The sequence below is a fragment of the Mycteria americana genome, chromosome 10 (assembly GCF_035582795.1).
Source record: "Mycteria americana isolate JAX WOST 10 ecotype Jacksonville Zoo and Gardens chromosome 10, USCA_MyAme_1.0, whole genome shotgun sequence".
In the NCBI taxonomy this organism is placed as follows: domain Eukaryota; kingdom Metazoa; phylum Chordata; class Aves; order Ciconiiformes; family Ciconiidae; genus Mycteria; species Mycteria americana.
In genome coordinates, this window is record NC_134374.1 from 4,659,821 (window position 1) to 4,674,291 (window position 14,471).

Below are 14,471 nucleotides of genomic sequence, written 5' to 3' on the forward strand. Positions count from 1 at the left end.
CCATTGGTGAAGATTATTAAGTAAATGCAGTGATCTTGAGCTACACCTCTTAGAACTACATTTGGGCCAAAGAGGAATGAAACATCACAAATGTATGTAAAAGCAGTCTCAGAGAAAGCATAATGCAGCAAATTTGTGTATAAAGAATACATTCAAAAGAAGTTACTCCTGTCTTAACCCAATAAGTCATTGCTTTGTTTGCAAGCTCATATCATGATTAGCAGGGTTTATAGGGAAATAATGAGAAGTCAGGTCTCCTATCAGCCAAAAGCATCTAGAGCCTGTCTAAATGCTTCCGTACTCATAGGACTTACTTCATTACTAAACAGTTACTAAAAAACATTACTAAACTACCCATGAGCATAAACCTGACAAGACAACTGAATAATCATTAATACATATGCCTGAAAGCTTATTCTGTTTTGGTTTTCTCTAAACTATTAAGCATTAGATCAAGGAAGTTCGTTGATAACACCTTAACAGGCTAACTTCTTGATATCAAAACAGCTTAGAAGTCTTACTGCTTGGGAGCAGAGAAAGCTTTTGCAAAACTAACCTGATGCAAAGGTAACCCCAGCTCAGATTTGATAGTGTTTGACAAATAACACTGCTCAGCACACAACAGCAGCTACAGATTTTTCCATTCTTCAGAATTTTGTTTTTCCTACGTCAAAATTTTTCCAAGTGCTTTTTTGTAACCCTCCAAGGGTTACAAAACCTCTTCTCATACAAAATTCGTGCAGTTCACATGGCAGCCCTCTGATGTTAGAAGCTTTGCCAGAGCAGTCCCATTCAGCAGGCACAGGGGGGGAAGTCCCACAGAACAAGTTTCCTTAAGCCCTGAAAAGGCTTCATTGCTCATTTTAGGAGCAATCAAATTGAAGTCTTAGTGCTATCATACCAGGCTTCCACAAAGCACAGCAATGAGATACAACAGTAGAGAATTCTAGAAAAATAAACTGCTATAACTCTATTTTGGTCTCTATTTCAGATGATGCATACAAGAACAGAAATGTTTTCTTTTAAACTACAAAAGTTAGCATGGTTTAACAAGTTTAGCAGGAGCACGACTCTCTTAGTTTACTGGCTACTAAGTGACAAGAAAGGGGCATAGTTTTGCCAGTTATCTGCATTTTAGAGGTAACATTCTTATACACCAGCAAAGGAAGAAATCTTTAAAAAGCCCTGGCATCCCCTGGAGAGGCACTGTGGTCTGCCAAGTTATACTTGTCAATCCACTTACAGGGGAAGTTATGAGCACAGGCCATTGGGGCACACTACAAGTGTGTATTTACACAGCTCCTGTTGTTCAAAACACTGTTTGACAGAGATTCAAGAATTCTTGCTGTGCAACAGCTTGATTAAAGTTTGATCAGCTTTGTTAACAATAGCAGAAGGAACAATCAGTAAGAGGCACGCTTCCAGATTTTGGATTAAGGAGCAGTTTGGAAGACAACTTACTTGCAAGTCAGAATACGCACTACTTCGTTCGGCTTGTACTGCTCAATGCACACAACACAGCTATCTCCGTCAGGACCAGTTTCCTAAAGCGGTGAAATAAATTTACAGCATTAACAGACTTTGAAAGCTTCCTTTGAACTACAGTCAGATTTACTGCAGACAAAGGGGTCTAGCTAAAGTAATCTAAGATAGCTCCTGTACATAATCTTATATAAACACATTGTGTGGATTACTCCTAGTCAAGCTGACACTTTAACAGAAGCACTGAAAGTTTAATCTCATGGTTTAGAAGTCCAGCTGCAAACCATCATTGGATTATTTGAGGCACTACTGTGGAGATTTAGAAACTGTTACCTCCAGTTTTAGCCAGGGAAGCTGATTAGATATACTAGTTTACCTTTAAGCATCCATGCCAGCAAATTAGGAACTCTCACCTCATCAAGACTACAAGCAAGCAGCTAAAAAAAAATCCGATTTACAAGAATGTGCAAATTGGAAAGTCTTGCACCCCAGAAAATGACCTGGTCTGAAAGAGGAACCATCTCTGCAGCAGACAGTTACTGGTTCAGAGAGACTTCAGCATCCTGCTCCAGTACTAAGGACCGCTCTCTGGGTTCTGTGCAAAGGGTGTGCCATAACGCTCGGGAAATTATAGGGTCAGTCATACCTTGTCCCCTTGCTTCAGTGTGCGCAGCTGTAACTGTTCAATGGCCTTCTTAGCCCTGGCCTTTAGTTGTCGCTGTAACAGAAAGCAGGTTAAACAGTCATTTTTCTCTTAAGTGGTGGTTACTAATACTTACCAAGGTGCCTACTGCAAGCAGGCACCAGTTTTATAACCCAGATGTTATCAAAACAAGCCAAGTAAGCATGACCATGCTATTTACAGACAACACGAAACAGAGTTTCGGGACATACTGATGTGGTTATTGACTCGGGATGACACACCAACAAGGCATTTGCATATGCTTTGTTTTTACCTAACCTTTTCACAAAGCACAGGAATTTCAAGGGTTTCTTCTTTGAGAAGATGTAAGATAATACCTTGATCAGATTAGACCTAGCCTGCAGAACAGAAGCCTTCCAATTGACTTGGTACAGAAGACCAAACACTGAGTCTGACAATCAATAGTTTTAACTACCCACTTTATGACAGCTTCCTGCCACAAACTCACATCCTGCTGAAAGGTGAGATTCTTTACCAATCAGCTCAGCTACCACCAACACACCCTGAACTAGTCCTCTGGCAGGACTACTTTACAGAGCATGCAAACAGCTCAGGAGCCTCCTAGCACCCACCGCTCCTGTCAAGTGGAAGAATGCAGTTTTATCTCAACATTGGTTCAAAGTAACACACACAAAGGGAAAAAAAAACCAGGGCTCAGAGCTATTTCTCCCCCTCCCCATGACACAAGGTGTGAAACAAATCAAATTACTAGCCCCAGGTGGATTACAAGTAGGCTTTAATGAAAGCAGAGGAGGAAGCATTCCTCTTCATGCAGTAATTTGCTTGCTGCTGTCAGGATAGCAGGGCAGAGATGAGCAGGCAGCAGAAGCCCAGCTTGCCTGGCAACTGTTGCTGTCCAGCTGTCACTGCAAAGCATGTAATTAGCACAGGAGCCAACATCTCTGTTTAAAGGTCACAGGTCAGTGCTGTTCCACCAACACCAAGACTATGACTGTCCTCTCCCTCCCCCGTGCACTTGCCTCAGGACACCGCAGCGTATCAGGCAGCTCTGGCAGTGCCATCCCAACACGGCATTTATCTTAGGGACAGACTAGACTCAAGTTTTGCAGCTACTCAAAAAATCCTCTTCCCAATTCAGCTGCTCTGTGCAGGAAGCCCACACTGTTAGCTTTCCAGCATTACTTCCCCTTATGCATTTTAGTTCAGTTACAAGAATCTTTCCTGGGATGAAGGTGCAGTGCTGGTGGCACAAGTACAGAAGGAACGAGTGGGTGGAGGGCTGCTGCTGACTCCTAACAAACTCAGCAAGAATTGGTAATTCAAGTCTGTGTAAGACTCCCCGTGCTGAAGCAGTCAAAAGCAAACAAGTTGATTTATATGGTCTGCTGGGACCCTGTCAAACAGTTTTGGTGCAAAATGACCTATTTGTATATTGGCATTGTTTTGGGGTCCTAAGATATAGCATCAATGTGCACGCTTTTAGGAGTTTAATAGTTGATAGCTATTAACAACTATCAAGGAAGAGATACACACAATGCAGAGGTGAAGGATGCAAACAAGTTTTCAGGTATATTTTTTAGGAACAGGAACTAGTCAAGTTTTCTTTGAAGCTTCTTCTGCTGAAGACATCAATATGTTTCTGTATGTCACTTAAGGTTAACTTCAGAATGATGTTCCCCTTGTCAGTGTTTCAGACTGAAGCCACAGAGAAGCAGCCACATATTCACCTCAATAAATACTGAGGCCCCCAGAAGTTTCAGCAGCAAGTGTGGTAACATCCACAGAGCAGGCATGCAGCAATGTTAGTATCTCTCATACGCAGCCAGAACTATCTGTCACTACTACTTGTTACTAATTGAAACCTAAACTTTCTAGGAATGTACTCCCTCATACAGTATCTAATCTACACATCTAATGTCAGGCCAAGCATATTAGACAGGACCCAACTGGCTGTATCGTTAATAATTTACTGAAACAATATTTTAACTTTTGCCTGGGCACAGGTTTAATTGCTCTTCATGAAATGCACCAATGGCAAAGTCACCTTTAACATTGATTTTGGTAAGTACAGCAGAACACCCCTCCAGGGGGATGGAGGAAGGTTGCAACAGGAAGCTTTTTATTGAATAGCCTACCAGGAGATCCAGGATACTCAAGCTTGGAATGTCAAAGCATTTTGTGAAGCCAAATTTTTCAAGCAAGCATTAAATGTTCATGACGTTAAAAGTCTAAAAGCCCCAACCCAGCAACTCCACAAAAAACAGCTAAGTTGAGGCGGGGGGGTGGGGTGGGGTGGGAATCATCAAGATATTACAAAACAGGTCAGGTCCTGGCTCTGGCATTTTGAAGTAGCGAGGTACCTAACTGGGAAAGTTAGATTTGCTGTTGCTTAGTCTTCAGTCTTCCCTAGTCCAATGCTGCAGATTTTCTCTCCAGCCCTTTCTGCATAAGGCACCCTGCGAGCATGGTCATGGCAATGCAGACCAGCAAGCTCTAAGGAGGTCAGGAACTCCTGCTTTTCTCCTGTAAGCTAAGGAAGCTCTTCCCCATGGGTAGCTACTCCATGAAAACAGTTTTGAATTGTGGAAAGTTGAGCAACTCACCTCCTCCAAAGCCATTAATTAGGTCATTTCTAAGCCGCAGCATCTAATCTTTATGAAATCAATGGAAGTGAAGACTTAAGCTTAGAAACCAGGCCACAGATAACATCACTGGCCATTTTGCATTATTAAGAAAGGTTTATATATAGAGGAACTGAATTTGCTAGTACTGCGCTGACTAGAAAGGTACCAAGCCACCTACCACACTTGCCTTGTTTTTCCACCTTACTGCAACATGAGGTCTGTGAGCAAGAAGATATCGCAGAGATGGGGACTTGAATTTCAAGCCCAGAAGAAAATATGCATTCCGATAAGAACTAGCAGGTTGTAAACAGTTTAGCTAGCTGGCTCATGAGGAAAAAGCTACTCTATTTTAACTCAGGACAGATGTGCTACTAAACTTACATTTTTGCTTGGACCTCAAGACAACATGACTGGCTGTTCTCAATAGCCACTCAACTTTAATTAAAGAAACCCTTTGCAGTTTTACATTACTGACTTGTATGCAATTCCTGCTGAATCCGAGTGAGAGACAGCTGCTGCCTTCACAAAAAGTCTGCAGAGCAAAACATGTTTAAAACCTGGGTTATATGTGATGAAACCATCCAGAAAAAGTGTCTTCACTGGAAGCTAGTCATACCAAGTCTTGGTATACCAAGTAGTACAGAAACTGTATTAGCAAATGCAAAGTTTAAAGGTACTCAACAGCCTGACTGTCTATAAAACAAAAAATTGCTTCAGAAGGCACTGAAGTCTGAAGATTTCTCAAGCCAAAAGAAAAGGAGAAACATATTGCCAATATGGCAAGCCTGGAAGCCTGGAAGCCATCCAATTCAAGCAGGGGTTCCTACTAGTCCCATGCATGAATGAAACACGCATCTAGCCAGGCTCTTGTTTTCAAGAAGCCTTTGCAGAAGAGACCAAGCATCTAGAAAATGGTCTCCCCTGTTTCTGTTCTATGCATTAGTAAGCAAGTGGGACTCAAGCTTCATCACCCTTTTCAGTCCAGGGCAAGAGCTCTCCTGGGGCTGTGGCTCAGTTCACAAGAACAAGGCAAATATTCAGGAACCTGAACATACAAGAGACAAGCTGCAGAGCATCATTATCACATATCACAATTAGCTCATCATAGCACTCTGTAGAGCAATTCAAAAGCGTTTGTTTTGGTTCAAGTGGTAGACTGACACTTTAAAAGACTCCTCACACCATAGCAATATAATCCCACAGGGAAGGTCAAAAAAGCAGACAGATACTTGGAACAGTAGTAACACTGGGTAAAGGAATGCATTCAGAACAGCAGTTCACTTCTGAAAGAGGGAAAATTTGTAATACTTATCAACACACTTGACTGTTTCCTAAAGACATCTCCCAAAAGAATGTATAACCCTTCAATATCTGTGCAATAAAGGAGACAAAACACACACCTTTACTCCACCAAACAACAGACTGAAGTCCAGGCAATCCGAATTTCCAAAGGGCTGAATGATGACAGGAAAGCTCCCCACGTAGCATGCAAGCTGGTAAGTTGTTTGACTAATACAAGCTGATAAGTTCTTTGACTAATAATTAAATATTTCATGGAGCCAAAGCAGTTAGAAGTCTCAGACTTTGGATATACACTGAAAATCCAATCAGCTGGCTAACAGGGGACACTGTAGCATCACCTTTCAGTAGTTCACTTTCACCAACAAGAACTTTCTTGTTATTCTTTGCTTATCTAACCATTGTGAGGTCAGTTTTTAGATGCCATGGTATAAAAAACAATTGAAAACAATTCTGGATTGTCTTGAGTTTCACATTTACAAAACAGTACATTTTCACCCCCTAATAGCAGAGCAGCTTTCTTCTATTCTTACATTTTATAAAGCACTTTTTAAGGCTCCTTAATTTCAGTTCAGCTGAAATCATGTGGAACTGACATGTCATTTATCAATGTTATTTTTTCAATCTACAGTAAACTCCTCGTGCACATGGAGCCCAAGATAGAAATAGTTTGTGAAGGTGCTAGCCAAGCAGACTGGATTTTCCCAATACCATCTACCACTGAGGCATTAATAACACTTGTAGCCTGTTGAAAGCCCAATAGCTCTGAGTGGAGCTGGACTTCCACAACTGCTCTGTTAAATATCTTCAAAGGAGGAAAAGTTTTCATGTGATTTGATAAAGTGTCTTTTGCAGACCAGCTTCTAGGGCGCCCAGTTTTTCCTGCCCAGGTTTGTTTAGCATTGAACAGAGTTCTCATACTAGGGTAGATGGCAGGGAATGAAAGAGGGAATTCATCAGCAGGAGACAGTGTGCATCTCTGTCCACAGATGTCAGCAAGAGGACGGCATCAAGTTAGAGCTCTGTGCCATCCCTCATGAAAGGTTCTACAGAGACAACTCCATATGACATCCAGGAGTGGCAATGCTACATCTCACAGGCAGATGACAGCTTCCAATACTGCTCTTTCAACTATTCCCTTATTGTATCCTTATTTCCTTATTGCATCCTCACACCACTTCCAGGTGTGGCATAACATCAGAACACACAAATGGCCTCAAACAAAGGCCTAGTCCAGAAGTTGAGGCAGACAGCTTAGATGAGGCACAAATACAGTTTCAGCTCACTGTTAGATCTCTAGTCTCAGTAAGGATATAGCCAGCTGACCATCATCCACGAGATTACACTTAAACAACAGGATTTCAGAACACAAATTGGACTGTGTTCTGGACTGGAGTTAGGTTCTGTGATTACTAGAGAGAACCCAGCATTCAACTCTGGCCAATATTTGAACCCAGCATTCAACTCTGGGGAATATTGCTGTCACTCACCCTGGCTAGTCTCTCTGCCTGCCAAGGACAACGATGGTTCTGCATGTTAGCATTTTAAAGAAGCCAGTCCTAAAGTGTTACAGAAGCCTGAAACTGGCCTGAATTTCAACACCTGTGTCCAACTTCTAGCTTCATCATCTTATTTCAGAAGGATCTTGCTCAAGGGGCCTGAAATCCAGGACAGCAGAGAAGCTCAGTAGGGCAGGTCTTCTGCAATGGCAGACAAGTCTGTCACTTCTTTAACTATCTAACCACTGATCCAGAGATAATTCACATACTCTGAGCCCAGCTGGAGTGAGATGTTCATGCTATTGCAGTCTGTAGGAGAGGACTCTAACAACTCTTCTTTCAGAGTTCAGGTAGCTCCTGCAAGAAGCACTGCAAATACCAATGGTCTCCTTCGCAACACAGCTGTAAGGGCAAGGCTGAAGTAAGTACTCACATCTGAGCCACCCATATCCTGTTCCTGCTGCTGCTCATCACCTTTCACAGATGTCATGCCAGGACTTTATTCTCACTTCTAAGGCTTTTGCTTAAGCCCTAAAGTAGCAGGTATAAGGTGGGTCTGATCAGACTGAAGACAAAGCTTAAGCGTTAGTCCTATCAGCTGATCAGATTATTGCACAGAAGAGACTTACTTGGAAACTTAACTCATTAGCCACTCCCTGCCAGGGGTTTAAAAAGAACACAATTTAACAGTGCTTTTTTTCAAATCCTAATTGAGGCTGTCACTGCAATTCTCAGAAAGCTTTCAGTCAGAAAGCAGCTTTCAACAAGCAGCAGTTTCCCAACTTGTGGTCTACAGAAAGGCGGCCAAAGTCATGTACCATTTTGCAGACACATTTGCAGTCGTGTCTCACATTACAGCTAGCACATAGGCAGTGCTACGTGGGAAGTGTGAGGGTCAGCTAAAAGCAGTTCAGCTCTCTCACCGCCTCCAATACATCAGCATTACGGCTGCACTGCAGTTCAGGGAGTAAAATTTGTAGGAGACAAAGTTAGCTAAACACAATCAGTTGCTTTCTCCGGACAGTTTACTTTTTGCTGTTTCTTTGGAAAGTTTTAAGCTGTTTAAAGATATTTCTCTTAGCATTTTAAAGATCACACTCCTTCCTGTGGAATGAACAAATTCAGTAATTTTGGTGCTCAACCAGTATTTTGCCCTCAAGAACCACAGCATGGAGGCTCAGAGGTATTAAAAAAAAAAAGCAATGGCACAAACTCACCTGATTCCTGGACTGGGCCCTTGCAGTCCTGAGTCTCCGAGCAGAATAAAAAATAAAGTAGCCCATGGTTGCTGCTGTGACAATGAAAAACGACACCGAGATGAAGAAGATGGAGTACTGATTCATCCAAGGACCATGCTTTTTCCCCACTTCAATAACCATAGTCACTTTCATGCCACTCTCAATCCGGTGCAAGATCTCCATGCCTTTCAGGTTGCCAATCATAATTGCAACGATGCTTTCAGCACCTGCAAAGGAGAAGGGGAATCCATGCTCAGTTCCCAGGTGTTGTGTAAAAGTCATTGTCATAGATGTTCAGTTCAAGTGCTACAGAACAGACTGGAAAGTTTCTGACTAGCATTTGCAGATTCAACACAAGCTGATGGAATAAATGTCATCTCCATGTGCTTGTTCAGCTGAAAGGTATGTCCAATTACCTATGAGCTGCATAAGTGAGCCATATTTAGAATTCATTCCTCTCCATAGCACTCCTCGCTCCCATATAGGGCACGCACTATCATTTTAGACTCAACACTTTGGCAATTTCCATTTTAACATGCCTTTGAACAATATGAAGTTAAAAATAAATCCTATAAAAAGTGAGGTCACTAGGGATTGCAGTACCTCCAGGAGCTCAGGGATGCCAGGTACACAGCTGCTGGCTTAGGGACCCTTCCTGTAATGGATCTGACTCCCTCCCTGCTCTGCTGCTGCTACTTAACACCTCTCTTCTAAATTTGACAGTACTGTTGAGTACTTCCCCAGACACTGAGCAATCAAAGCCACAGATTAGCCTTTGCTTCTGTACTTTCAGAAGCAACTGAGAAATGTTTGAGTGAAATTTGGTTGTGAACTATAAATGTTGTTGTGGGTTTCTAGTGCAAATTCAGAGGGAAGCAAATATTGAGGTGTACTCAGCTTTTAAACAGTGGCAGATGACAAACTCCATCCAGATTTTAACAACAGATTTAATTTACTCAGTTGAACATCATGACAAGCCATCAGAGGAAACAAGGGTTTTATGGTAGGAAGAAATTTCAAACAATTCTGATCACCAAGTACAGACCAGGACAAAAGCTGCTTTCATTTCGGTGACAAGCAAGTGCTTGAGGACACTTGATACTATTTGTAGGAACTTCAGGCAGTCCCAATATAACAGAGAGGCTCTTAAGAGAAAAAGGGAGACAGAAGACAAGTAAATTGTCACTGGCCTCTCTCTAAACTAAATACAAGAAAAGTGGATTTGAAGACTAGCTGGTCAGGAGTCTCACTGCATTAAGGCATCAGCTGCACAACATTCATAATAGATATTGCATGGTGAAGGAATAAAGACTGTTACAGAAGTGCTCTTTTTAGCTAACCTCCCAGCCAAACACTTAAATGGGGAGACCAATTTTTTCTTCCTTCATTAAGAGAAACCTTATCCAACTTTCTGCTATCAAAAAAACTAGAATTGGTGTTAAACCACAAAGGCTGTCATTTGAGAAAGTGCTTATTAGTTTTCAAGCTTGTTCACATAATGCCTTTGATCCAAGATGGCTAAGCATGATGTCTAGCAACTCTCCTCAGCATGACTAAACTCATCTTTTACTCACAAAGCTCCTTGTAATGAGAAGCACATCACACAGAGAAGAAAAAAAAAAAAAGACAGCCAGACTGCAACTACTGTCCTTTCTGATGAACTAGGGCTTATATGTCAGTTATAAAATGAGCTGAAGTTTGGCGTCAGGAGCAAGTAAAGAATTACGCATGGGGCAAGTCAGAAGCCAAGACTTACTTTCATAAGCATGGAAGAAAGTGCAGAAGAACAGGCTGTGGCAACAAGAAAATAAAACGCCTGCCAAAAAAAGCAGAAAAGCTTGTTCTGTCTTATTCCCTTCTGCTTCTGCGTGTCTCACTAGTCAAATACAGCTTGTGGTTACGCGCAATACAAGACGTAGTGTGGGGATTCCTGGTAATGAAATGTCACCATCAGCCTGCAAAACCACTTTGGCTACTAAGCCAGCAGTTGTGAACAAGTTTTACCCTTAAAGAAAAAAAAAAAAAAAAGTCTTCCATTTAAGTTGCAGGCTAATCAGTTCACCAGGATGTCATTAGATGACAGTTTTAAGTCTTCCTGACACTTTTTCCCCCAGAGATTTCTCTCACAATTTCAGCTCTGCTTTAGATAAACATATGCGACTGGTCAGCTGGTAGCTTTGACGTGGGAGCAACAAGGGCAGAAGTGACAGGGTGGTCATTTCCATCAGCACCTGCACTACCTCCTCCCCCACCCCCACCCACCCCCCCCCCGGAGCAAACACCCACTGACATACGTCAGCATCCATCTTCAATATTTTGTAATGCAAACTCTTAGGACCAACAATTCATTTCTGAAGGCAATTACGGGTGAGCTAACCTGACACCACATGAAGTTAACCAAATGCCTTGTGCCAACAACAGGGGAAAGGAATCCAGAAACTGCACCTAATTTCTGGCCATCAGTAGCACAGGAGTTTAGTCACTTCAGAAGCTCCTTTTGGACAGGGACTAAACAAGGCTTTGGCACCATCACACAGGGCCTGTCACAGGGGCATCATCCTTACCTGGCAGAAAGCAATGCCTCCTTCACCTGCCAAGAAGGGATTCAATGATGCCCTATTAGCCTGAAGCTAAGACAGAAGCCCAGAATCCATGTTTAGGACTACTGCTGTGCTTCTAGAATAAAACCAGCTAGGATCACCTGCCACCCAGCTCTTCCTGAGCTGCTAGATGGGTCCCATCATGACAGATACTGAAACATGTTACTGTGGCCTGGAAACCACCAACCTAGACAGAGGCTCCTGACAGTGCTTGGGCATCTTAATGGAAACGAGCGATTTGAGTGGACATCTGCAGAGGTGTCTCAAGCATAGCAGCTGCCCTGAACTGTCAGCTTCCCCCCGCCCCGTGCAACTTGCAAAGCAAGAGGAAAGTCAATTAGTTGTGCATGGCAAAAACCTCACAGAAACCCAAGTTCCTTGCCTAGGCGTCAGCTTTTGTGATTCAGGTAAAGCTTTCTGTAACAGTTTTTAATGGACATTAGAAGGCAAGATTAAGCTGCTACCTGTTTAGCTAATAATGGGCTCATTGCTAAACAGAAGCAAGACCTGCTTAGTTAAACATTTCCCAGCCTCTCTCCTTTCTCATCTCCTGTGAAATTGGAGAGGGAAAGTCATTCAAGTCTTCATACAACGACAATCTGCTTCTGTGGATGTGGAGTTTTGCAGAAGGTACCTCCCAAATCGTAAGGCAGCACGCTGGCCAAAATCTGAAGGATGCTGTTTTGCAGATACGGGTTGGCACAGATGAAGCACAAGAACTTAAATGGTTTGTTGGGGCAGGGGAAGAGCTGGGACACAAGCACATTTGGCATACAAGGAGAGTGCATGACTGGGATCAAAGTTTTACCTTCCTGTATCAGGTTTACTTAGATGCAGAGTGGAGCTGCATCTATTTATACCAATATAAATGCCTATATTAAACTCTGCCCTGCAAAGACTTCACTTGTTCTACCATTACACCTCTGCTCCCTGTAAACGTGAACTTAAAGGTTTGGCAATTCAGTAGAGAAATGCAATGTGCAAGAGGTGCACAGAACTGGGAGTATTAACTTTTGCACACTAAACACCTGCTTTTTCACATTAATTAAGGGGATTATTGTAATCCAGTGCTACTCTTGTGTGTGCTACAGATAAATCTATTTTAAACCAAGCAAATTGTAGGTCCTGGAGAACAGTCACCCCACACTATTTAGCAGGCTGCAATGCAACCTAATCAATGCCTTAATAGCAGTCATTTTTAGCTAAAAATCATGATCTGTTCATACATTAAAGCACATCGAGGCAAGGATTAGATCTTGGGGCCAACCAAATCCCCTGCTTCAAAACAAGGTATGGCAAAGCATTGCTTACCTGATTCAGATTAAGAATACACAATGTACAGGATAACCAGAACTTTACCTCTTTGAGCCATTGCAGATGACTAAGTCCCATTATGCCATTGCCAAGTATGGTGGGACTCCATGGCATACCTCAGGGCAACACTTGCATTGCAAGTGCAATGAGCAATGCTAGAGCACAGTGTTGATGCCTCCACAGTCTCCATATCTTGCACAGCTATCTATCATCATAAACCCTCCCCACAGAAGCAGCTCGGAAGAGTTGTCACAGTGTGTTCGGTGTGCAAGCCGATTCGCACAGGAGGTAGGATTTTCAGACTTGCCTAATTTTTTTTCCTTCCTCCCCCACGCAAGTGAAGGAATGAGATGCCCTAGCAGCTTAGGGGAACTACCGCCTTCCCAGGCATATTACAATTACAACTTCTAAAAACACTACAAGCAGGTTTCTCTGGGTGTTACAGTGAAATTTTTTTTAAATGAAAAGGGAACTGGTTTTCCATAGGTATTTATTATTAATATCCAGTAATGAGTATTCCTTTCTCAATTCTCTGTCGGAACCTGTTGAAGTTGTACACCCTTTCAGGTAGTTATAATACCGCTTCCAGGTGGTCTGGAGTTCACAAAGTGTCAAGGAGATTCAGAGGAGATTAAGGAATCCAACAGGTTTTGCAGTAATTAGAGGCTACATGACTGAAGACTTTCTGCACAGCCCCCAAAACTCACTGCTGTTAAAGCCTTTCTATAATACAGAAAGAAAATAAAGCTTTAGAAGGGAGCTACACTAGCACTCCAGGTGGAATAAATACAGCAGAGTAAGACTTAAAAGCCCAGAGACTACAGCCACAGCATGCAGACTTATAGGAAAGTTCTGCCCACATGAGACTGCAGTGGTGACACTGAGCTTGCTCATGGTCTTGACTTGAAGTCTGTACTACTGGGGAGCATGGGAAGGCCCCACCAGCCCTCCAGGAGCACAGCTGCTAGCTGTATGTGTAGATGTAACAGGCACATTTCCTCACCTGCGATGAGAGTTGAATGCTACCTTAACCATAATTAAAATTTATCCCTAGTGTCCTGCATCTCCAGCCTTGCAGTCGCGCCACTCGCTGCATGAGAACATCAGAACAGGCACAGGGCGCTGCCTAAGCTTCACCCACTGCTGCTTTCACAGCAACCATCCCTTCCGAGACAGCTTTGGTAAGCAAATCTTCCCCTGAGGAGAGCAGGGTGTTGCTATAGCAGTGTGTTTTCCAGGGTAAAATCCTGCCTCCTGGACGCTCCGGTGCAGGCTCCTACAAGTTGAAACCACTCCACGTGCGGCAGCCAGCTCAAGAGGAAGAAACTGGCCTTTTTGTGCCTGCTGCTCTTCCTCAGAGCTCCAGCCAGTTTGAAGTCAAACTTTGCTGTTGCACTTCCAGATCTTTACCTTTTCTTCCACGTGTTAGGAAAAAGAAAACTTTACCCCTGTGTTAATCTTAATGTAGCTTTTGCATTGTGCATTTAATAAAACCAAAGCACAACCTGGGAAGGGGAGGAAAGAGAGCACCTCCAGTAATTTAAATCCCTGCTGTGTTAGCAAAACCCCCTCAAGTTATGAAGGCCATATTTAAGTTCCCCAGCTAATTAACTGCCAGAAAACAAGTTTAGTTTTAAGGAAACCTTTTTCAGTGTTTGAATTTAAGGAATCTTTATTGTAAAACCATGTTTCTTATTCACCACTTGAGTTTCGTAACCAAGAAAACCTAACTGGCTCAGACTGCTAACCAC

General features: G+C 42.7%; 1 protein-coding gene across 2 annotated transcripts in view; it reads right to left on the reverse strand.

Annotated features, from left to right (window-relative positions):
* Nucleotides 1-14,471, reverse strand: part of RNF128 (ring finger protein 128) — a 39,315-nt gene that overhangs the window by 5,146 nt on the left and 19,698 nt on the right. For both annotated transcript variants that reach the window (XM_075513204.1, XM_075513203.1), the window contains exons 2-4: nucleotides 8,786-9,033; nucleotides 2,129-2,200; nucleotides 1,462-1,544 (exon numbers count right to left, since the gene is read on the reverse strand). In XM_075513204.1, coding sequence (XP_075369319.1) covers nucleotides 1,462-1,544; nucleotides 2,129-2,200; nucleotides 8,786-9,033 — 403 coding nt within the window. The remainder of the gene's footprint in view (nucleotides 1-1,461; nucleotides 1,545-2,128; nucleotides 2,201-8,785; nucleotides 9,034-14,471) is intronic.